General features: G+C 37.1%; 5 protein-coding genes and 1 pseudogene across 9 annotated transcripts; 1 reads left to right on the plus strand and 5 right to left on the minus strand.

The window, feature by feature from the left end:
* Positions 1–61: 61 nt before the first annotated feature.
* LOC103929464 lies at positions 62–3431 on the minus strand. Of its 5 annotated transcripts, none has more exons than XM_009338670.2 (5): positions 3175–3431; positions 2316–2365; positions 1437–2140; positions 941–1078; positions 62–676 (listed from the first exon to the last, which is right to left on the minus strand). In XM_009338670.2, exons 3-5 carry the CDS (start codon positions 1611–1613, stop codon positions 461–463), a joined length of 531 nt encoding a protein of 176 aa, XP_009336945.2. In that variant the 5' UTR covers positions 1614–2140; positions 2316–2365; positions 3175–3431; the 3' UTR covers positions 62–460. The 5 variants fall into 5 exon arrangements, with proteins under 5 accessions (XP_009336945.2, XP_048424058.1, XP_009336943.2 ...); XM_048568101.1 differs by having other exon boundaries at positions 1437–2157; XM_009338668.2 differs by having other exon boundaries at positions 2230–2365.
* Positions 3432–5568: 2137 nt separating this feature from the next.
* Positions 5569–6093, minus strand: LOC103929463 (annotated as a pseudogene).
* A 923-nt stretch (positions 6094–7016) lies between these two features.
* LOC103963612 (60S ribosomal protein L10a) lies at positions 7017–9236 on the minus strand. Its single transcript, XM_009376442.3, has 6 exons — positions 9118–9236; positions 8976–9018; positions 8215–8434; positions 7948–8113; positions 7638–7843; positions 7017–7263 (listed from the first exon to the last, which is right to left on the minus strand). Exons 2-6 carry the CDS (start codon positions 8978–8980, stop codon positions 7210–7212), a joined length of 651 nt encoding a protein of 216 aa, XP_009374717.1. The 5' UTR covers positions 8981–9018; positions 9118–9236; the 3' UTR covers positions 7017–7209.
* A 1032-nt stretch (positions 9237–10268) lies between these two features.
* LOC103963613 (cytochrome b-c1 complex subunit 9, mitochondrial) lies at positions 10269–12168 on the minus strand. Its single transcript, XM_009376444.2, has 3 exons — positions 12002–12168; positions 11229–11276; positions 10269–10551 (listed from the first exon to the last, which is right to left on the minus strand). Exons 1-3 carry the CDS (start codon positions 12119–12121, stop codon positions 10501–10503), a joined length of 219 nt encoding a protein of 72 aa, XP_009374719.1. The 5' UTR covers positions 12122–12168; the 3' UTR covers positions 10269–10500.
* Positions 12169–13407: 1239 nt separating this feature from the next.
* LOC103929459 (protein CIA1) lies at positions 13408–17552 on the plus strand. The gene is made up of 10 exons (XM_018643053.2): positions 13408–13833; positions 13921–14067; positions 14282–14500; positions 14644–14708; positions 15072–15137; positions 15259–15327; positions 15773–15835; positions 16119–16194; positions 16672–16755; positions 17339–17552. The coding sequence occupies exons 1-10, from the start codon at positions 13648–13650 to the stop codon at positions 17405–17407; spliced, it is 1044 nt and encodes a 347-aa protein (XP_018498569.1). The 5' UTR covers positions 13408–13647; the 3' UTR covers positions 17408–17552.
* A 3100-nt stretch (positions 17553–20652) lies between these two features.
* LOC103963656 (protein BIC1-like) lies at positions 20653–21457 on the minus strand. Its single transcript, XM_009376491.3, has one exon. The coding sequence runs from the start codon at positions 21252–21254 to the stop codon at positions 20772–20774; it is 483 nt and encodes a 160-aa protein (XP_009374766.2). The 5' UTR covers positions 21255–21457; the 3' UTR covers positions 20653–20771.
* Between the last annotated feature and the right edge of the window lie 2695 nt (positions 21458–24152).

The raw sequence follows: 24152 nt of genomic DNA on the forward strand, positions 1-24152 counted from the left end.
TCTTTTGTTCTGAGACGTATTTATACTGTTTTTGCACCAGTTGTTATTACGACACTGGATATACAGGAAACTTGAATAATTGAGAATCACGATAGCAATGTTTTTGCACCAGTTGTTATTACGACACTTGATATACAGGAAACTTGAATAATTGAGAATCGCTATAGCAATGTTATACTATTTCGCGACTATCAATTTTCCTCCAGATCAAGTATTGAAGCGGATCTACCACACCAATCAAAATGTAGCATAGCATGAATTCCGGTTATGGTGACCGGAAAACAATGGATCGACCCCAGTTGACCCCGTTCTGACCAAATACGACATAATAACTCAAGTAAAACACAAATTTACACACTGCTGAAACCAACCCACTATTGACTGGTTCCAACGGCTCCATTCTTGACATAACAATCATGCAGACTGGTAGCAGAATCGACGATCACAAAACCAATACATCTTACAGTCTGAAATCTCGAGTAATGACGCGATGCCCAATGGTGCACAATTGCTCCAGGTTTGAATAGTGTTTGCATCCGACCATGATAAGCGGGTCAGATGGCGAAAAAGCAGTTCTTCCCACGTTAAAAAGTCTTGAGAAAACCCTTTGCAGATACAGATTGTAGAGTGTACCCAAACCACGAATGTCTTTAAACAAGCTCGGAAACCAGTGTGCCTGAGTGATGAGCAGAGTTAAAAAGAAAGCACAGATGAAACTATACTAATATCGACAATTTCAAAGGGGAAATAACGACATGTATGGATTTCCTATGTAGTTTCCGTCCCAATCAAATTAAAACGAGAGTAATTTCAATCAATCACATAGTTTGAACGACAGCTAAATGCAGTTAATAAAAAGAAACAAACATGCACTGCAGACAATATTACTAAGTAATCTGTCCTCACCTAAAATAATGAGCGTAAGTAGTATTATCAATACCATGGGAATAGAATGCCGCTGAACTTGAATGTGACGAGGTGATCTTTCATATCTTGCCCTAAATACACCAAGCCAGGTCCGTAAGTACATAACTTTTGTCCGGATCCCCATATACAACCACGTCCCCTGATGCTGAACCTGTCAAGGACAAGCAAACCCATAAGCATCTAGGCTGAAACATAGAAAGCCAAACCAAGTTTTCCACAATGAAATGATTCAGGATACAGAGTGGAATCAGATATAATCACACAACAATCCTTTTGGAACACTGAAAATTTGATAGAACTTACAAGTATTCCCTTCTTTGATCTCAAGTCACAGCTAATTACTAAGAAGAATATGAACTAATGAACATGCAATACTTAACGGAATTGGAAAATTCAAGAATCGTCTTAATTATCCAAGAAAGAAAACATGATGCTTGAATTACAGATTTAAGAGTAAATAGAAGAGTTGTGAATGGTTAAAAGTTTCGGATTTCTGATTGCCAAATTACCTGGGCGCCATGAGAAACATCAGCGATTGATGGGGAATGACTTTGTTCTTCTCCATCTTTAAATCTCTTTGTATAGCTCCCAGTGACCCTACTCCCATACACACTCCATGCAGTATTCAAGAACCCCAATACGTTTGTTCTGCTGAAGCTTTCAGGTTTGGCTTCATTAGCTTCCATATCTGTTACAAGAGGTCTGTGGAAAAGAATCTGTAAAATCAGATTTCAACCTTGTATTGCCAATGTCCCAACTCCCACCTTCACCGAATCTGTTATAGAACCAACTTTCCCCAAGTTGTTCTCCTTTCTAGATTCAATAACACGGTCCACATGCACCACTCCATTCGTATTCAAGTCCTCAATTTCTCTGCTTTTTGCGCTCAACGATACCAGAAGTACTGTCTTTAGCACTAGATGTGGTTGGATCAAGAAATCTTCTCAAGATACTGCTGTCCTTCCACTTCTTGACCATCAGTGGGCTCGGCGTTATTTCCCCCAGAAAGAAACAATGCCAAACCATCTCTATCTTGTTCATTCAAGTTAACCCATTCTGTATTTCGCAGGGGATCCCCTATCGGTGTTCCCTCCAAGCTCTTCTCCACATAAAGTATTTGTTCCCTCATGGCTCCGATAAACTGCTTGTGCCTTGGAATTACATCCTCCCGATTTTGAGACCTGCCTGCCACCGCTCTTTCAAAGTCCTCCAACTGGCAGGAGAGAATCACTAAAAACCTAACTAAGCAGAAAATAAAGAAAATGAAAGAAAGAAAGAGTTGACATGTACAAAGATTACCACCTGCCACTTTGCCGTTTCAAGTGTAGTAGCAAGATCGCGTTTGCGATAATCTATTGATACATGTAACTTTGGGTCTGGACGGTCACCTTGAACAAGACTGAGCTCATGCAGCAGAGAGCGCAAAACCGATTCCATCCTAAAATTTAAAACATCAAAACAAAATGAGCACTGGTTTCAGGGAATGCACAACTCATAAGCAACTCAACATAATAAAAACACAGAACAGCAAATACAATAAGCAATCCACACAAAAAAAAAAAAAAAAAAAAAAAAAGGTTCCTTACGTTTATACAACAATGAATTATCAATCTGTAAGCTCCTTTATTTTTCGAAAAAGCGAAATATTGAAGAAAGTAAAAATGGGCGGGTTTACAGTTTATTCGTTACTGGCATTTCTCGAAAGTTGATGTTTCGGACTGTCAAAGTTTCAAAGAGACGGGCCAAATGGTCCAACACCAATATTGTCCCCAACTTAACCACCTGCTAGCCCAGCAAGAGTGGGGTTTTATCCTAAAAGCCTCGGTTCTTCTGTTAAACTCCTGATGTGAGATTTCCAACACACTCCCTCACGTGAGACCATATCTATAGCGGACTTCCACATTGGGAAAGGAAAGACAAGCACATGAATACTACGCACAAGAAAAATCAGCTTTGATGAATATGAAGTCCCATTTGTGATAGACAACATCATTCCCAAACCAAACAAAGATCTTCAACAAAAAAATAAATTCAGATGCCAACATTCTAACACAGCTCAGAAATCAAGTTCATCAAATTAAGCAGTTCAAAAATAATACTATTCACCTTTTTTTATTAACTTTCTTCTCAGCCCAAAAATCAAGTCAAAGTTTTTGCCTTTCTTTCCCCAAAAGCAAGAAAAGCACTTCCAAATTTCCAATACATATTAAAATTAAAAAAGAAGGCGAAAAGGGAGGAGAAATTAACCTGTCAGCGGAATCTTGGACGACTTCGGCTGCAGAAAACAGAGGGTCTGACTCCCATTGGTGCAAGCTCGACGCCATTTTTATTTATTTTCTATTTGTTTTGTTTTCTACGTTCACCATCAAATAGAAAAGTTGCAATATTTATTCATATAAAAAAAAAATTAGTTTCAAATGTCGATTTGGAAATTGGGCTTTTAGGGTTTAGGGTTACAGAGATGCCGGAAACGGAGGGGAAAGGTGTTCGTTAAAATGTCTAAACGACAAATTTTTTGGTGCGGAGAGTAGGAATTGCACGTGGAGGCGACCACAGTGTCATGATTCGACGTACCAATCAGCTTCCACCACGTCATTATCTATTATTGAGCATTTGAAATTTGGAAAGGAGTGCTGATCTAAAAATTTTATCTTGCAATTCTCACAAATCTCAAAATTTAAACTAAGTTGGCTAACATTACCACTACTTTAGAATAGTGAGAGAAAAATGTACTTTTAAATTTGATTTCTACAACTATTGAGTTTTTATTTTAATTTCAGCCATATTTTTCATACTACTCAATACTACGTATTATTAATGAAAAATTAGTTACTAAGTTCCAAAAATATTTTTCTTTTTACTTATAAGGAGTCATGATTCCTACAGGCAAATTGATCTTGATATGTGAATGGAAATATTTCTTTTTGTAGTTCTAATGAGATATATTTTAGTACATGTATCAAATTGTAATTTAAGTTTAATGAGGTATAAGAAGCCAAACAATGTTGTTGAATGTACTATAATGTATAGACGAGTTTGTGTTAAGCGTTATTAATTGAGTGGTTCATCGAGGCGTCAATAGTTATTAGTTGTTCACATGCACACCGAAGAGCTAGCATTATGAATGCACAATAGTTGGTTTGGACATGTTTGTCCATATATTATGGAATAGTTTATAGTTTAACCTTTGTTTTTGTTGATAATATTTAGCTCCTTACACGTAAAAAATTATAAAAAAAAAAAAAGGAAAAGAAAAACATAATTAGGTTAAGGCTTTTTATCCAAAATGATCATTGAGATTTGCATAACACATCATTTTGGTCCCTAAGATTGAAAATCAATAGAAATTGTCTCTAAGATTGTCCACCATCCATTATTTTGGTCATTCCGTTAAAAACTTCGTTAAGTGTCCCGGAACTTTTAGTCGAAAGTTTGGGCAATTTTCAAAGCTTCGTAACTCAATCGTTTCTTAACCAAATTCAACCCATAATATACCAAAATAAAGAAAAGAAAGTGTAGAACAAGATTATAGCCATTTGGAAGACCAATGATTGCCGAAGATGGCCGGAAAATAGCCTGAAAGGTGACTGGTCCGCCGGAAAACTGGAAAACTCGCAGGAAACTGGGTAAACTTTGAACATTCATAACTTCTTCAATACTCAACGAAATCGAGTGATTCAAAAAAGAAAATCATACTTCTCGACGAGATGAAGAGAATGGTACCTTTCTTGAAGGCTAACTCGCCATTGTTTGGCCGCAAAATGGCTCAAAAGTGGCTGTCTTGGTCACAATCTCAAGGGCCATTTCTATTGATTTTCAATCTCAGGAACCAAAGTTATGTATTATGCAAATCTCAGGGACCATTTTGGCTAAAAAGCCGTTTAATGCATGTTTATACAAGTAGTCGATGTGTAAGATGGAACGACTCATTGTCTATAAGAAGCCAAGCAGTGTTCTTCCACTAAACCTTGTTTCCTTCCAAGTCCAAAACAGCTACTCACCAGCCCACCTGTTGCAGTTTCATAGCAGTATGGAGAGTGCTTTCAAATTTGAAATGGCAGTAATATCATATGAGCTCGTTTAGTGACTAAAATTAGAATATAGTGGATAACTCATACAAAAAGAAAAAATAAAAAAGAAGCTTGTATGTTAAAGGTAGAGGTGAATAATTTTTTTCATTTGCAGGATTAAGCATGAATGAAACTAAACCCTTCTAATCCTACCATTACGCGGGGATTCAAGGGGAAAAGTTCCCTCAATGAATTATCCATCTTCTACCTTCAAATCGGACACAGTTTCCTCATTCTTTCATTGAACATACCTTTCACACATAGAATTATCTACGCCAATCCAATCTTAGTCACCAGACGAGCCCTATGGAAATTGACAGTATTTTCTTCTGCATGCCAAGGATATAATATTGTCGTGGCAAACAAAAGATGGTTTCGAACAGTCTTTAACTTCTAAGTACGGCTGAAAAAAAAGGGATTGTCCTAATTAACTGGGCAGATTTCACTTCTAAGCACTACATAAAACTCCCGATCGAAATTTCAAAGTTGTCATGGCAAGGATTAAATTATGACGGATGAAATATTTCCTCCGAAACTTGTTTATTTAGAACTGGAACACTGACAGTAGAGTTTATACAGCACAAGCGAAAAGAAACAAAAGCAAGAAGCCAACTTACAAGGAATTAAGAATGCTTCTCATATGAAGTACTTCACCATCTGAATTTCCTTCTGCTTGTAGCCACATTTCTCATAGAACGCTTTGTTCTCAACGCTGCAATCGAGAATCACCCTATAACACCCCATCGAATGAGCATAATCCGTAAGGGCGTTAATAATCTTCTTCCCTAACTGCATCCCACGCGCATTGGCATCAACCACAATGTCTTCAATGTGCCCGACTTTGCCACAGTTTCTTATAAACTTCCTCTCAATGAACACACTCCCAGTTGCCACAATCTTCCCGGAGCGATCTTCTATTACAAAGACCTGATGGTTCTCTGCTCGGGTGCTAAGCTCCTTAAATCGATCTTCAAAGTCCTTATCGGATACAGAATCACAAATGGTCAGTTGTTGCAGCAGTTCTATGAATCCCTTGCCTCTGTCTGAGAGTTCTAGTTTTCTAACTTGGGAATTTTTGTTCTTCGCTGTTTGCCATCTTCTACTCGTTACAAGATGTTAATGAAGTTGGAAATGAGTTTCATCCCATCACAATTGTTAAGTTTAACGAAGTGATTTACACTAGTTTGTTCATTTCTGCCCCTCGATTCTCCTTCGATTTACTCAACCCAAATACAAGAGAAAAACGAAGGAGCATAGCAGGGAAGAAAATGGGTGTGCAGAAATCACTTCCCTAAAGTTTGTTCCAACAACCAATGACACTTCTTTTGACAACCACACAATAAAGTAGAGTGGATGTACATTACAACGTTACCAATTGGCACTAGAGTGGGAGGTCTCAGATTCAACTCTCCACACGACGGCAAACTAATATTGCATACTCATTTATGCGACTTAGACCAAATCCCTCATATCATAGTAGCAAAACAGAAGAAAGGGCCGAATTTGAGTCTCTTGTTTTGGTTTTTGTATTTTGCATTTTACATGTTTGTCTTATGGCTTCAAGTTTAGACGAGTGCACTTGCCAGATTTCTTTCTTTCAATTCATGGTGAAACAAAAGGTTTGCAAAAGTGATTTTGTGGACTCCCTACAAAGACAGCTTAAGATGCGTTTATCCCACAAGTGAATCCAGATATGGTATCTACATTGTTAACAAGGGAATATTATCAGGCTAGATCATCGCCAATCGTTCAAAGTGCATTTCGAGCATTAGAACATGAAATCACACTTCATGTCAGAATTCATCGTCAGACAAGACCCCGACAGGACTCAGTTGAACAAACGGGAACCCAACCTAAAGCAACCTTTCATCCAGATTCATCGTCGACGTCCCCATTACAACTGGGTCCATTACGATGAAAGGATTATGGCTTCGGAATACAGGTGAAGAAAAGAAACAAGCATATTCTGAAACCCTAATTCTTTCATCCCAATTGTAACCTTTCACCATCCACTAGACATTAGAGAAAAAGACTTTCCTTCAAAATTTTCCAAAAGCATTCATCTAAAACAACAGAGTACTAATTGTAGTTTAACGACGAAATCAAAGTTAATGAAAACAAAATAGAACACTGAAACATATGCAATAAATGTCTTAGAAAAAAGTTTGCCGATGCTTCCTTTACTTGGAAAGTCTCTGATAAGATTACGAACTTAGTAAATACGGATAGCTTTCCCCATTGTACTCTTCAAGTTCAAAGACCTCACCTATTTGATCATACAAACAAAAGGACAGCATAAGTACAATTAAAAGTGCAACGAGATAAATCATGCATCAAGTGATTTCAAGTAGAATTCAAGACTTTAAAAGCCAATCCAATCTTAGTTTCAGACCAAATCACAATTTACAGCTCATATGCTCGAGTAAATGAAATAAAACAACTATCAGCGTTAATATTGAATAAAATATAGTACCGCAAACGATTCAATATCAGATTTAATAGCAACAAACATTAGTTCAACAGGACCAATGAAATAAGCATTTAAAGTTTGTTATATATAAATTGAAAGCCAAAACTTTAGGACAGACGGTATAATTCAAAAACCCAAATGATATAAGGAGGATGAAGCCAATAACTTACATTCTGCCAATTCTTCTTCAACAGCGAAACTAAGAAATTGACACTGAGTTGCACATTCTGGAAAATCTGCTTCTCCTCCATAGCAAGATTGCCGACAGCAACACCCATGCAAAGAACCTTCTTAAGTTGGAACTTCACCATAGCTTTGGTCTCGTTAAGTTTTGCCTCCAGAGATTCCTGATGACTCACCAAGGTTGGGAACTTACCTGCAAGTTGTACACAAAGCTAGAGTTAGTGTTAGCTGCCACTTCAATAAATCAAAATGTCCAACAACGAGAATACAGAATAGCTAATAATCAGGAATACTTGCCTGCCTTGTTAAGACCAGGGCCAAGAAGACGAGGAATCTGCTTAATGACAGCTTCAGAAGCCAAAAATGCATGGTATTTCTTGGCAAGCTTCTTAACAAGTTTCTTGTTCTTGTTAAGCTTTTTCAAGCTCTCAACGTCCATATAGTCCAAACCCATCTTCTCTGCCTGTGGTAAAAGCATAGGATACACAGATTTAGCTTCAACTCTATCACAAATGCATCCAGAGTCAACAAATTCATAAACAGTTCAAGATTGTGTCAACTTACCTCTTCAACATGCTGAGCATCTCCAAGCATGCAAACCCTCATCTTAGGGCGAGGGATATGTGGAAGCCTGACAGAACCGCTGAAACGCTTGTCCTTTTGTGGGTCATAGTTCTTCAGACCAATCTGAAGCTCAACCGTCTCAGTGAACTTCCTCTTCTTTGTCTCAGAATTTGTCTTAATCTGAGAAATGGCCTCCCTCAGCCCATCACTTGAAAGCTTACTGTTTTAACAAAGACGGTAAAATCACGAACTTTAGGTAACACGACCAATGTAAAATAATCCGATACAGGTTCTTGACCCCTACGATAGAGCTAGGGAACATATTTCACATTTATCAATTTCAGATACGTAATACAATCAATGGTACAAGACATGAATGTAAATTAACTCTAAATCATCTAAAGAATTAGACTATCAGTGGCATTTTCGCCCACCGCCACCCGAAAAAATATAAATTAAAAAACCCCCCAAAAACAAGTAATCAAAGCACACGCCTTTTTTCTGTAAAAGCAATATCAGATATTCCCCCAGTCAATAACAGATTCAGGAGTATTAAATCCCTAACCACAATTTCTAGCCAGTAAACTTCGCAAAACCAGATTAAAACAAATAAACAGCAAGGGATTCAAGCAACATGCTAAAACATGAACAAAAATTTGGGATTTTGGTTTCCAAAAATTCAATTAAAATCCAAATCGATCAATAACCCAAAACTAGTTACAATCTGATGAACAAATAACGGGAGGAGAAAATGAAATTACCTCATGGTTAGTTAGATCTTTGTCCTCGCTGCGAAAAAACTTCCTACAAAATCAGAATAATGAAGCGAAAATTTTAGCGAGGCCGAAATACAGAATGCACAGAATGTTGAGATGAGAAAACCATAGTGGCGGCGGAGGCTACCTGAAGAAGGAAACCCTAGAACTGGAGTTCTGGACTGCCGCGCTAAATGGTGAAGAGACTTTGGGGCTTTTATAAAACCCTAGCTGCTCGCTACGCTTTTGTCTATTTTTGATATTTTCCTTCGAATCCCTATACTTCTAAGTTTTATCTTTGTACGCTGACTTTTACTTATTTCCATCAACACCCCACGATATTTAACTTGTATCACACTTAAGTCCTTGAAATTTAAATTTTATTATTGTTAAAAGTCAATTAAAATTATTAACGTGACTGTTTGAACCCAATGTTAAACAATTGATCCCGTGCAATTTAGGTCGTTGAACAAACGGAGGACATAGATCATCGATTGAGGATTTGATGAAATTTTACGGATAAAAGTAAAATCCTAGATATTACAGTTTGTTCAGGGACTTTTAGGCTGAGCTGGACTTGGTCTTTCATGGATACATTTTTTTCTTCCTCTCGTTTGTTTGTGTACCAAGTTCCGGTTACCTCGAAAGAATTGGCGTATCATAGGAAGTATATCGACTGAATCAATGGCTCAAAGATAGCGAGGCATAAAACTAAATATAAAAATAAAAAAGAACGCCAAATAATTTAATGCCTGCTTCCAGTTGCCATCGTAAGGGTTTGATATTCTAACCCCAGGGTTAAGGCCGTCCTTAACTTAATTTGACCTCAACGGGAGGTAAAATGGATTTCTCACTTACTTGACTTATCATCCATACAACCAATCAGTGTAATGCCCTACTTAGTTACAAATCAGGCTTGTAACTTGTAGTATTACTAAGACAACAATAATTCACTAATATTTTTCTTCATTGTTTTCTCTTCTTCCCTATCTTGTGTTGATGTGTCAAAAGGTTAGTTAAAATTGGGAGAAGTAATAGAAAGAAAGCTAAACGGAAAATATAGCTCTGTGTCACTCGTTCATGTAGACAAAGCCAAAAGTGAGCAGAACAACCTTAATTAATAATTACCATCGTGGATTTACATCCCAGTGCAAATTTCTTTGTTCCCCTTTCTAGTTTATAATTTCTCCTTTGTTACAGATTATCGAGTTTTTCGTTTAACTTTGCTAAACTGACTAATCATGATTTTGTTAAACAAAATAACTGGAGATAACACAAATCATAAGGCAAAAGGGATCATAATCTCAGAAATAAACAATAATCATTGGCAGAATCAAGTCAATGTGGCCGTGCACAACTGATTCGACACTTCAAAAACACTTTCGTTGAATGGAAGAAGGTTGATAGATAAGCTGAATCCGCCCATACTTTATTACAAAAATGAGAAGTCCTACCTAAAGCATAATTTGCACGGTCCAACTTTCCAAGAGTATGAAAACTTTAGAATTGTCGAAGAGAAGCGTTGGTAATCTCATTCTTCCGATTGCCTTGTCCCCAGAACTGAAATATCTTCATATCGTTTCTGCATACAAGAGAAAATAAACAGTTTCGATATTAAACTTGTGACATTGTCCAGTAGACCGATCAAAATTGAGAAATTTTACAAGTACATTCAATGTGTACAGAATGTCGTAAACAATTACTACTGACAAAGAATCCCAACTGCACTGAAGACATGAGTAGAACAATATACATGTCTATATAGATGTGGAAAGTGACAATCCATCCCAACTGTGGCCAGCGGCCAGACTCACGAAAATTCCCATCCGTTCAACATAGGTAAGGAAGAGCAACAAATGCCAGATAAACATTCCCTTGAAAAACAAATTACGAAATACATCTATAACCAGCACCACCTAAACTCTCTCCAAAACATGTAGGTCCAGACCCAATGAACAATCCAAACAAGCATACATGCTCAACCAAATGAAGTATACAGAACATCCAGCCATGGGCAAAAGTTTTGTCTTTAGGAAAATAAAAAACCAGCATGTATTTACAGAAGGGAAAATAAGTAAAAGAAATTTACAATTTTGATTTTCCATCTGTATCTAATATAGAAAATAACACACGGGCACAATCGTACATAGCATTCTTCAAGTGTTTCCATCAAACTGGAAATACATAAATTCTAATATACACGAAGTAAGTGCACGCAAACCACCATGTGTAGATAAAACTAAAGAAAAGTTCACATACCCCAACATTATTGTACTCCCACAGCTTATGAACTCCATAATCTACAGCCTGAAACCAGCAAATCAAATACATAAGAAACACTATGACGTTCATTCTTCTTTCACAAAACAACATAAATCTAATAGAAGTAAGAGGCGAATCATAAGAAACAAATTCAGCAAGGAATGAAAAAAACTCGTTCAGAAATATGCATACACCCCAAAACTCAGAAGAAGAAAAAAACACCCGAAATGTAAAGTTCCAAGCAATGCAAATCCAGTAATGTCTCCAGTTAGCAACTCTACGTCCTTACGAGCATTGCACATATGAGATAATATGAAATCATAAACCAAAGTGCCAAGATTTTGAATCTCGATAGTTCCACTATATATATGACCCTCAACTTGATCAATTTAGCAACTTTTCATCTTTACGAGCGTTGAATATATGAACATATATGAAACCAATTAATGAAATTAGATCTATAAAATTAATTACCAAAAATTTATTACTAAATGGCAATAAACAAATATCAAATTTCACCCATTTTTCACCAACACAATAAAAGTATAGCCGCTCCCGTTTAATCACAAGATCAATTCAACAAAATACCATAAACACATCTGAAATTCCTGAGCTTTCTGTTAGACTAAATTGACCTAATCGCAAATCAATCCCTTTAATTTCCTCAGATTTTCCTACCACCAAACAGAAAACAACAGGGAACAAAAATAATCTGAAACGAGAGGTTCAGTGAGGGAAACCCCTAATCTAAAAACTTGTAAGATGCTCACCCGCTCGCCGAGGAAGGCGCCGGCGATGACGAAGGTGACGTAGACGGAGTTGCGGCGCATGATGACCCTGTATAGGCCTTCGAAGAGGCCGCCGCCGCTCCTTCGGGCCGCTGAATCCATGGCGATCTGCGCGAATCTGTTTCCGGTTGCTTCTGATCCGAGCTGCGAGGTGGAAGATTTTGGTCAAGCTCTTGCGTCGTGGAAATGGGAAAGGGATTTGGGTTCTGTAATATTGTGTTTGGATTTGTGAACCGGGTTGCTCGGAGCGGTCCGCTAGAGTGTTGGAACGGTTTGGGGCGGGTCGTTCGGACCGGGCTGTGTGGGCTCCGAAGGTACTGGTCCATGTGGGCTTAGAATTTCTATTTTCAATGGAAATTTTGTATCAATTGTTAGAGTTTTCATCTTCAAATCATTGCCTTGTAAGTTTGAATAATTTTTCAATTTAGTATAAATTAGTTTAAAATATCGATTATAATAAAAAAAATTCTTATGAAATTCTTTTGTTTGGCACACGCTTAGTGGTGTACCAGCTTTTAAAACAAAAGCTATATTGTGAGCAAAACGATTTAAGTGGTTCATTCCTAAATATAGGCTACGTCCACTGTAGTGATTTAATATATATTTGAAGTGGATGACAAGAGTGCCTTAAAATAATGTAATGTAATTTTCCTCCCGTGGATCCGACAACTTATTAAGGGGTATTCGTCTCCCTTATATATGTCCTAGGTGAGCCCCCAAAGTACTGTCCTCTTAATTCTCTCACTGCCTTATCATTTAATGGGTCGAATGCGTAAACCCGACCTATAAGCTACTTCTCCACTATTCATTTAACATGTGGAGAGACAATGACTACACAAGGCTATTTGCATGGCTTCTTGGATCGACAAGCATTGAGTGCAATGTTCGTTCATGAGTGGTTGGAAGGCACTTTAGCTGAGTGCTAGCTTGACGACATTTATATCTTTTGATAGACTTCTTTTCCCGTTAATGGCCAACGCGTGGCCTGAAGTTGACGTCTGAGCAGACTTGTCCTTAAAATTCCATGCTAAGAAGTTGTTAGGCTTGCCAACTGTCTTGAGCAATGAGAAAGTACTTTAAGTTTTGCGCTCATTCCTTCTTATTACTAGACAATGCAGGGCCAAGAGTGGTCATCTTCTTCGTTGTTGTGGTAGCGCTCTATCTATCGAGTTTCTTGGGCTGGCTTATAGGCCTAATATCTTGGTGTTCTCATCCTTTAGTTTGCTCTCTTCAGGCCCATCTATTAGGTTCAACAATTATATACACTATATCTATCTATACTAATGTCGTAGAGGAACAATTATATATTCTTAATGTGTCTAATAAACCTTACAGTAACAGGTACCACATAAGGCATCATTGTACTTTTGACTTCCTAAGTCAGACGGTCTGCCAAAACAAAATGGTGGCTTCTAAACATGCAAGTGTGGAGCTCGAACCGAAATTGGAAGTTTACTTGTAATCAAAGTCGAAATGAAATTAAATGAAACTACGTGTTAATTTGCCAGGAGGACTGTTTTGCCCGTGACTAATGTAGTACCCTCCTAGAACACTCAACACAGAGAGCATTCGCACAGGTCAAATCCTCTGCCTTGCCGACTCCTCATAGCTCAAAGCCTCACTTGGCCATGGAGTTAGCAAAAGAGCTGCGAGAGATTCAGACGCTAGTGGGCCATACTGATAGGGTCTGGAGCCTCGCCTGGAATCCGGCCACCGGTGTCGCCGGAATTCCCCTTTCCTTCGCTTCCTGCAGCGGCGATAAGACCGTTCGTATTTGGGAACAAAACTCATCCACTTCTTCTTGGGATTGTAAGGTGACCCATCTTTTCATCTAATTTTATTTAATATTTCCATTTTTTGTTAAATGGGTCGGTTCTTAATGGAGTTTTTACGGGTTGCAGGCAGTTCTGGATGAAACGCACACCAGAACCGTCCGATCGTGCGCTTGGTCGCCATCTGGGAAGTTATTGGCCACTGCAAGCTTCGATGCCACCACTGCAATTTGGGAAAATGTTGGAGGCGATTACGAATGTGTTGCCAGTCTAGAGGTATGCAAATAGTGAAAGAATCTTGCTTTAGATAAATTGGTCAATTTTTTTTACAAGTTGGGATCTTTTATTTTTTTGTTAGTAATGATGGTATTTTGTTAATGACATTGAAAGACTATTGCTTGGCATAAATCGTCGATTTTGCAAGTTGGGTTCTTTGGTTTTTGTTAGTAATGTGAAAAGGCATTTTTTTTTGTGTGTGTGTGTGTATTAGGGTCATGAAAACGAAGTGAAAAGTGTGTGTTGGAATGCATCTGGGTCTATGCTTACGACTTGCGGGCGGGATAAAACTGTATGGGTATGGGAAGCACTGCCCGGGAATGAGTTCGACTGTGTTTCAGTGTTGCAAGGCCATACACAGGATGTGAAGATGGTCCAGTGGCATCCCACTAGGAATCTTATATTTTCTTGTAGCTACGATAACACTGTCAAGGTAAAAGCATAGAATTTTTAAGTGCTTTTACTACTTTCCCTACCACCGTCCTACAAAAATGGTTACTTTTTTTTCTTTCATTATGTATCAAGAAGATTGGACTTCCTCAGAGTTTTTATGGTTCAGTACAATGTTTCTTGCAGATATGGGCGGATGATGGTGACGATGATGATTGGGCTTGTGTTCAAACATTAGGAGAAGCTAACAAGTACTACGCCTTAGCCTCTTTGCATCTTGAAATTTTCATCATCCTTCTTTCTTCAGAATTGTTCACTTCAAGTAAAATATTCCATAACGTTGTGCGTGTGTTCACTCCTAAGCAGTTTTTCTTTAGATGAGGCAATGTTTCTCTGATTGATTAGATATGGACGACTAGAATGTGCAGTGGACGCAATGCATCTCAGCTGTTCATATATAATTTAAAATAAATATGATCCTATCTTAGGAATGCAGGAGATTTTTTGTTGAATGTAATACATGGTTCTAAACCAGTTGAGTTTGCAGTATTGCTAGCACTTTTTACTAAAATATACCAATTTACTCTAATTTAGCTCATCGGTTTTCTTGTTAGTGGTCACTCTTCTACCGTCTGGGCTCTATCGTTTAATGCCAGTGGAGACAAAATGGTTACCTGCAGGTATGCAGAAAAGATATCTCATTTTAATGTTTGCTTGGTTTGGATACTAAAACACCATTTGTAAGAACATCTATGAAAAACAAAAATTGAAGAAATAAATCACAATGTACTGATTTTGCAGTGATGATCTTACTTTAAAGATATGGGGATCAGACGATGCAAAGATGTCTGCTGATGGCTTTGCACCTTGGTGAGTAGCATTAGGAGTACTTCTTTACCTTTTTAGAATCCATACGTGAAATTGGTTTTTCACTTTTGGGAATTATTTTTAAAATGTTGAGTATTCTCTTTCTCTCACTCTCTCTGATATTGATTTAGTTCTATAATTCTTTTTGTTTGTTTTATGTACTTTTTACTTTGAGTTCCTCATGTAGTCTTTCTGTACTTTTGAACACTCACGCATCCTGACGCATACACGATCCACTGTCACTCCTATGTAAACATGCATGAATTTGAAACAGTTTATATTTTCTACAAAAAGAGACAATGTAATTGTGTTTTATAGCTAGAGAAAGATATTATTATTGAACTTAATTCGTTAATTAGTAATTGGATTAATAGGGTGCTGACAGTTAGCTGTAATTCATTTGTTATAATTGTACTGACAAGATGCTTCGTTCTTTTTGGTTTTTCAGGCGACATCTTTGCACTCTTTCAGGTTATCATGACCGGACAATATTTTCAGTTCATTGGTCAAGGTATTAAAACCCAAGAAATAGTCCCAAGTGTTGAGGGTTTGTAGTCAAGATTATAAAACACAGGAAAGAATCAAGATGAGCTGTTTAATTTGGTAGTTTACTGAATATTCTCACGATCTTTTATTCGGTATAAGATAGTATAGTAATCTGGGTAAAGTATACACCAAACATGGCCGCATTGATTTGATTGAGTTAACTAGGTTAGTTAATTTATTTTTTTATTCACCAAATAAGATTTGGATTTATCCCAAATATTGATTTATATTTGATTGAAAAATGACAGGGACAATATCATAGCCAGTGGAGCTGCTGATGATGCCATAAAATTTTTTGTGGAGAACAATGATCAAGATGGTTTGGTATGTCATAATCTTTAACCCACGTTGATTATTTCAGAATTCATTTTGTATGCCTTAATATCTGCTATTCTGCATGCATCTGATGGTAAACTGCTAATTAATATAGGTGATGCCACACACCTCTTTTTACCTTACACATACTCTCTTAATTACGGATGTCGGATGGAATGAATTGAAGAAGACCAAAAGACAGATTAACAGGGGGTGTGTGGGAGTAAAAAGGGGCTGTGGACAGCACCACCCTAAATATATATCTAAAGCTTGGTGTGGATCAGTTAATCTAATGCTTTTTAGATATATAGTCCCCTTGCCGAAATCACTCGACAAGGTTTTCGATCTCTAAATGTGTGTTTACTTCTGATTCGTACGCAGATGCTAGTAGCAAGCTCATTGAGTGCTAGATGATTGGAGTGGCTCTATTATTTGCTTATCTGGTTTGGAGAGTATTAAGTTACTGAATTGTGTGTTTTCATTCAGGTTGATGGACCTTCTTATAAATTGCTTTTGAGGAAGGAGAATGCCCATGACATGGATATCAATTCTGTGCAATGGAGCCCTGGGGTAAGATTTCTTCTTCTGCAACTTATTTAGGTCCTATTCTTTTCCCTGTGAATTGAGGGGGTGCCGACATGGACTCTACGTTCTTTAACTCGTATCTGCTACCATTAATGCCACCACGACTCAAATGGCTATCACCACCCGTCATTGCTTCTGTCACTGTAATTTCTGTTGTATCCACTACTACTATCACCAGCACCCCCTTCATAGTCAATACTACCACCCACAATCATCATTGAACCCCGACTGTAATTACAAGCGTCATTGTTTTCAACACAAACGCACAACTACCGCTACCATTTTGAGGATCTTTATTGTTGCTGATACCCTTGAACGGTACCAATATGCACATAGTCCAATCATGATTGTGGGTGGGACACAAAACAGATAATGAGCCGTGTAGACCGTGGTTGTAGCGGCTTAATTGTCTGCTTAGTGTTCCTCCAGTTTTAGTAGTGATTTGAAGTTTTTAACCGGTTTTATTTGTGCATATTTCCCTATATATTTGAAGAAAGAGAAAAGTGAGAGGTTGAACTTTCATACGTATACTAACATTTCCATCGTACACTGCTGTTGAATTCTTTAGGAGGACCGGGTTCTTGCTTCTGCATCCGATGACGGGACGATTAAAATATGGGAGCTGACATCTGAATAGCTGTCGAAAGAAACCCTTTGCTGCTAAAACACTTGTGTAATAGCAAACGTGTTATATATTTCTTTTATCCTGTTGTTAATTTTTGGAAAAACAAAGACATGAAAGATTGTATGGTTAGTGAAATATGGCCTTTTTATTTATTTTATTTTTATGTGCGGGTCGTCAAAAACACAATAGATTTTCTTCTAATGAGGAAGGGGGATCGTATAACTTGTAAGGATTGCAAAGTTATACCAGGAGAGAGCTTGGCTAATCAACATCGCTTGTTGGTGATGGATGTACATATCAAAAGAGAGAGTCAAAAGAACAAGACCTTGAAGTGCCCAAGGACTAGATGGTGGAATCTAAAAGGAGAAAAACAAGCCATTTTTAAAGAGAAAGTAATCACCCAATTCGTTTGGGATAGAAAGGGGGAAGCTAGTCAAAAGTGGGATTTCAAGGCTAGTTGTATCTGAAAAGTAGCAAAAGGGGTATTAGGAGAGTCCAAGCGTTTTGCTCCACACCAAAAGGAATCCTAGTGGTGAAAGGAGGAGGTACAGACAAAGGTTAAGGCTAAGAAGGAATGTTGTAAAGCCTTATACAAGGATAAGACCGATGAAAACGGTGAAATGTATAGAATAGCGAAGAAAGAGACGAAGAAAGTTGTGAGAGATGCTAAGTTAGCGGCTTTTGATGAGCGACTAGATACCAAAGAAGAAGAGTTGGATATCTATAAACAAGCTAGAGCAAGCGAAAAGAAATAGGGGACCTAAACCAAGTGAGGTGCATCAAGGATGAGAATGAAAAGGTTCTTGCTACAGAGAACACAGTCAAAGACAGATGGAGAGGTTATTTTCATAATCTTTTCAATGAAGGACATGAAATAAGTACTTTTTTTGGGGGGGGGGGGAGGGGGGGTTGAGTAACTTAGAAGAGTGTAGAAACCACTCATTTTACTATTGAATTAGGAAGGAAGAAGTGGGTGTAGCATTGAAAAAGATGAAGCATAGAAAGGCAGTGGGACTAGATGATATACCGATCGAAATGTGGAAAGTCTTGGGAGAGACGGGTATAGCATGGCTCATAAACCTTTTCAATAGGATTTTGAAAACAAAAAAGATGCCAAATGAGTGGTGAAAGAGCACTTTGGTGCCTATCTACAAAATTGCATGAACTATAGGGGTATTCTGTTAATGAGTTATACAAGGAAGCTCTGGGAGAGAGTAATTGAGCATAGACTGAGGCAAGAGACACGGGTCTTGGACAACCAATTCGGGTTCATGCCAGGGCGCTTAATCATGGAGGCAATCTATCTTTTACGAAGATTGATGAAAAGATATAGAGATATGAAAAAGGATTTGCACATGGTCTTTATAGATTTGGAAAAAGAGCATGATAGGGTCCCAAGAGACATTCTTTGGAGAATTTTAAGGGAGAAAAGAGTACGAGTAGCATATATCCAAGCTATAAAGGATATGTATGATGGAGCAAGAACTGTCGTAAGAACTCATGAAGGACAAACTGAAAGCTTCCCATAACTGTAAGGTTACATCAAGGCTCATTTTTAAGTCCTTTACCTTTTTGCATTGGTAATGGATGAGTTAACGAGACATATTCAAGGTGATATTCCTTGGTGTATGTTTTTCGTAGATGATATAACGTTGATAGATGAAACTCAGGAAGGAGTAAATGCGAAGCCTAACCTTTGGAGAAAAATGTTGGAATCTAAAGGTTTTCGCCTAAGTTGGTCAAAGACAAAGTATATGGAGTGCAGTTCAGTGCAAACGGAGACTCAAATGAGTTAGGGGTGAGGATTGGAGATCAGGAAGTACCAAAGAGTGACAGTTTTCGCTACCTAGGATTTATCTTGCAAAAGAACGGAGAGTTGGATGGAGACTTCAACCATAGAATACAAGCTAGATGGATGAAGTGGAAGAGTGCATCCAGCGTGTTGTGTGACTGTCGTATGCCACTGAATCTCAAGGGATTTATAGGATGTCAATAAGGCCAACAATGCTTTATGGCATGGAATGTTAGGCGGTGAAGTATCAACACGTACATAAAATGAGTGTAGTGGAGATGAGAATGCTTTATTGGATGTGTGGGCACACGAGAAAGGATAAGATTAGGAATGAGGATATACGAGATAAAGTAGGAGTAGCCGAAATTGAAGGAAAGATAAAAGAAAATTGGTTATGGTGGTTTGGACATATGAAACGAAGGCCTACTGACGCTTCGGTTAGAATATGCAATTACGGGACAAAGGTTCAGGGCCGAAGGGGTAGAAAAAGACTTTAGAAGAAACTCTAAGAAAAGACTTAGAGTACTTGAATCTAATGGAAGACATAATACAGAATGGAGCGCAATTGTTGTTGTTAAGTAGATGTAATCATGTAGTGAATATTTATGAGAAAGAAGATGGCTTACAGTATTAACAAATTTGCTTTCAGACATCGACTTCTATTTTGTCTTTCGACTTTTACTCTCTCGAGAGAAACTTACCAACGATGAGATGTCCTTGTGACGATAATTGAAGTTTCCAACCCAAGTCATGGGTTGTTATGCATTTTATCTTTTTCACATGGCAATGGGTGATAGGCCTGAGATATTGCCACATTAGGATTCCCGTCGCATCTGATTCCTCAGATGGTAGATTGATTCTTCATCATCTGCAAGTGGCTCTTTATCACAATGGTGGAAATGAGTTGAACCTTTGCATGACGGCGTGAGTTCAAACTCCGTGGTGGCTAATCTGATATCTAATCTATGACAAAAAAAAAAAAAAAAAGGATTGAATTCTTCATCATCCTCTCCCCCCATTTCACAATGATTGCTTACATTTTGTTCCAAAATATATAATCTGGCTTAAATTTGTTTGCTCACTGGCATTCAACCAATATCATCTCAAGGGAAAAGCGAAGCGATCCTCCTTTTAATCAAACTGAAAAAGGAAATTATCTTCCATTTGACCAATTGGAGAGGAATTCAAACTCGAAATTTCTTCCGATTATGCACCGGTGATAAATGAATCCTATATTTTCTAACCATATTTTAATACAAAGTTGAACACAAAATTTTAATACAAGTTGCGCACGCCGTTATTTTGAGAATATATTCTTTAGGGATTTGGATTTAGCTGAGTTGGTTATAACAGTATACGTATCTTTTCCATACCTAAGTTTGAGTTCCCTTTCAATAATTTAAATTAGACAATAATATCGCCTAAATTTTTTTGGTTCATTATTACTAAAATCATTCTCACAGTATGTAAACTCATTGTTTCAACAATCATTTGTATATGATCATAATAATATAATTAAAAAAACAAAGATAAAAGATCTTATAAAACTAATAAAAAGAAGATTAAATTATCATTAATGAATATTCAACACCTGTTTTCTATCCTTAATCTGCCGGAGTTTTCTCTCCTCCCCTCCTCAACCAAAGCAGACCGAGCAGTCATAATCCCACTCGGAAACAAAGAAGCATCAAAAGCTGAACAATCTATCCAATCCTGCAGCAACTCCTCCTGCCCCCATATCTCCGGAATCCAAACCTGTCCGGCCACCTCCATTCTATGCTTCTTTAACCTCTCAAGTCCACTCTCTTCTTCTTCCGCCGCTGCCGCCGTAGGCACTTGATCTACCACAACATCATCATCACCTTCTACAGCAGCCGAATCCTGACCGTTCAGTGTTGAAAGTTCCTCGTCCTTTTCATGCATCTTAGGTGACGTGCTTCCTTGCTGCTCCATAAAACTGTCATTTTTCTTTGAGATTTGCTCACCATTTTCTTGCATATTTGGTAGAACTGGAGTGTTTTGGATGATGGGTTTCTGCAGAGAGATTTGAGATGGTTTTCTTCTCATTTGGATTCAGAAATGGTGATAAAAATGTGTGCTTGCCAGAGCTTGCTGCTGCTTCTTCTTCCTCTGGATGGAGTTGTTCGAACTTTGTGAAATCAAATGGTGGTAGTATAGTAGGTTAGGGGAGGATTTATGTGTATGTTAATAAATAATAATGCAGGCTAGAATGGGTGGGGAGTTAGTGTTACACGTCAACTCAAAAGGTTTTGGTTTTTGTGTATGGTACGTGGCTTGGCTGAGATTGAAGTCCATTTTATGTGGCTTAGTTCTTGTTTGAATATAATAAAAAAAAGGGAAGGAAAGGAAAATGAGACTCTGGTAATAAAGTACAATACTTGTGTCGCCGATAGCTCAACTTTTTTAAAGTACATTAAAGTTTTTTAATTTTTTTTGACTTGAGATTTATGCATTCATGTCTTCAGTATGCCACATGTTGGGTAATGTAAACGTACGTGGACCGTTAGCTTAACATGTGAACAATATACTTTAATATCATTAAGAAATGAGAAGTTTTACCTTATAAAACAAGTGGTAGTGTTGGCCAGATTAAGCTTAATTTCTTATAAAGCACATGCAAAGTTTCGTACTTTCTCATTGTAGGATTCTTGCTCTCAACAACATGTGCATTTCTTATACAATCCGCTAATACTACGGTTTGTTATATTTCTTTGTATTTATAAATGAGAGGTTTTTTATTCGACTTTTGATGAGATATATGATGAGTTTGATTCCAATCTCACACCTTAATGTAAATATCAAAATTTTTAACTTCTCTAAGAAAAAATAATCAAATTTGTTGAACCATTCTAAATATTTGTAATGTAACATCTCCAAAGGAGATGTCAAAACTAACACATACACAAGCAACACTAAAAAATAGCAACAAACTCTCTCCAACCGAGCCTTCAGTTTCTTGCGTGACGCCAAGTCAATTGAAGGCAAAGACTTCTATTGTCAAATTCATTTAATAATTTTTAAATAAGATGTGGTGCAATATATAATAAATGTTGTCGTGTGTTTTAAGTATTTTATTGGTTGTTTCAATAATTGAACTCGCAAAGGATAAAAAAAGTATAAAATAACATTATTATTGAAAATATTAGATAAAATAAAAAATTATAAAAAATATCAAATTACCATATAAACCATCAGTATCATTTTAATGAGTTAAATTGACAACTTCTTCGACCTAGTTGCAACCAAGTAGCAAGTTGCATAACCCGCAGCTGGAAAGTAACAGAACCGTGGGCTGCTCTCAAATTGACAATACCATGCATGTTTTAAAGGCATAGCGTCCATATCCTTTCCATGCATAATTGCCATATTCAATGAAACTTCGCATACTATTCAATTTCCAAATAGATATTTTCTGATGCACATAAATACTTCTAGCAGCCTTTGGTTTGTTTTGGCTCTCCTACGAAATTTAAGAACTCATCTTATCCAAAAATAATAATAATAATTTAAGCTTAGCAAGAGGTTGTAGATCTTGCTTCGTCAGCAGCTCGTGCTGCTTTATTTTCGGACTATGTTGACTTGTCTGACTATTACTTCTCAAATTAATGTGCATCTTGGCATTCAAGTTTGTCTTACTTTCTTGTTTTTTTCTTAACTTTGTGGTGTTGTTCAACTCGTTTTGCAAGTATAGACCTGTAGGTTTGATTTTAGGATTTAGGGTTTACATGCATATATATATATATTTCTCATATTCACGCGAAGAATACTTTCAGAGTTTCAAACAAGAGCACAACCCTGAAGCAACAATTAGATAATACACAACTAAAAACACTATAAATCATTCACTAGTTTACCAACTTTTGAATACATAGAATCATAAACAAATTTCATTGCATAGAATACAAGAATCCAATTTGAAGTCAATTTGTAATGAGTGGAAGCGACAGTTAACGAAAGACTTTCATCTTCAATATGGGTTATTCTTGACAACAATAACAAACAACTTTTATTTTTCGATGCGTGAAGAGAGATACAAAGTACTACATAGCTATATATATAATTACTTGTGCATAGTCAGGCACGTACTAGTGTAAAATCTAAGGAGAAACGATAAGGTTTTAGGCAAACTGATTCTGTAGTATCCAAATGGTGGTGTATTATGCACATTGGCATCTTTCTCTTCGATGCCCCATGTTGTCATGTCTTTCTTATTTTTGCCTCCTTATGGGAGGAGCACTATCGACATAAAATGCATTGCAAAAGAAGAGGGCAAGTAATACTTCCTCATGTATATATTCTTGTTTTACAAGAAGTTACAACACTTGAATATCTACTTATAAGACACACACACACACACATTTCTTCAAAATATTGTACAAATATCACCGGAACTATTAGATACGTGCAATTGCTACCGTCACGTATTTTTTACAATGTGACCAGTAGCGGAGTCACATGGAGGCTATATGCCCATGCCCGTCATGGAATTTCATCAATAAATATGTATTGTCTGCTTGTTTTAATCATAAAAGAGTATGTGATCTATTGTTTTGACCAAGGAGTGATGGGTTAGAAACCTGTTGGAGCCAACAACCTTATGTTTTTTGTTTAAACCCAACCTTACAACTAACCTTTTGTTTTACCATATAAAAATCAATTTTTTTTTTTTTTTGGCCAGTTCATGTAAAAGAAGGTCTATACAATTTAGAGGAATATCCAATTATGTTAAAAGTTTTTTTTTGTTGAGCCTAATGTATTAATTAGTTTTTTTTTTTCAACAAAACTCATAAAGAAGTTATGTTCTTATGATATAATCTTCTTAATACCAAAATTTTCATACAAATTTTAAAGCTCTATCACATTTATTTGATAAAAAAAATTTCCATGCCAATAGAAAGAAAGGAAAACTAATGAAAATGGTTTGAAAACTTTGAGTTTTAATGA

Source organism: the organism of the source record quoted next, unplaced genomic scaffold (genome assembly GCF_019419815.1).
Source record: "Pyrus x bretschneideri cultivar Hongxiangsu unplaced genomic scaffold, Pyrus_bretschneideri_v1 Contig47, whole genome shotgun sequence".
NCBI lineage: Eukaryota > Viridiplantae > Streptophyta > Magnoliopsida > Rosales > Rosaceae > Pyrus > Pyrus x bretschneideri.

Coding starts and splice junctions, on each gene's coding strand:
- LOC103929464 (XM_009338670.2), bottom strand. CDS start 1,613: ATGGAAGCTAATGAAGCCAAACCTGAAAGCTTCAGCAGAACAAACGTA. Junction 1,079..1,436: donor ATGTTTCTCATGGCGCCCAG/GTAATTTGGCAA, acceptor TGTCCTTGACAG/GTTCAGCATCAGGGGACGTG. Junction 677..940: donor AGCGGCATTCTATTCCCATG/GTATTGATAATA, acceptor CTCATCACTCAG/GCACACTGGTTTCCGAGCTT.
- LOC103963612 (XM_009376442.3), bottom strand. Junction 8,114..8,214: donor ATGCTCAGCATGTTGAAGAG/GTAAGTTGACAC, acceptor CTTTTACCACAG/GCAGAGAAGATGGGTTTGGA. Junction 7,264..7,637: donor TGAAGAAGAATTGGCAGAAT/GTAAGTTATTGG, acceptor ATGATCAAATAG/GTGAGGTCTTTGAACTTGAA.
- LOC103963613 (XM_009376444.2), bottom strand. CDS start 12,121: ATGGATTCAGCGGCCCGAAGGAGCGGCGGCGGCCTCTTCGAAGGCCTA. Junction 11,277..12,001: donor GCGCCTTCCTCGGCGAGCGG/GTGAGCATCTTA, acceptor TGCTGGTTTCAG/GCTGTAGATTATGGAGTTCA. Junction 10,552..11,228: donor GGGAGTACAATAATGTTGGG/GTATGTGAACTT, acceptor TCTTGTATGCAG/AAACGATATGAAGATATTTC.
- LOC103929459 (XM_018643053.2), top strand. CDS start 13,648: ATGGAGTTAGCAAAAGAGCTGCGAGAGATTCAGACGCTAGTGGGCCAT. Junction 14,068..14,281: donor AATGTGTTGCCAGTCTAGAG/GTATGCAAATAG, acceptor TGTGTGTATTAG/GGTCATGAAAACGAAGTGAA. Junction 15,836..16,118: donor TTTTCAGTTCATTGGTCAAG/GTATTAAAACCC, acceptor GAAAAATGACAG/GGACAATATCATAGCCAGTG.
- LOC103963656 (XM_009376491.3), bottom strand. CDS start 21,254: ATGAGAAGAAAACCATCTCAAATCTCTCTGCAGAAACCCATCATCCAA.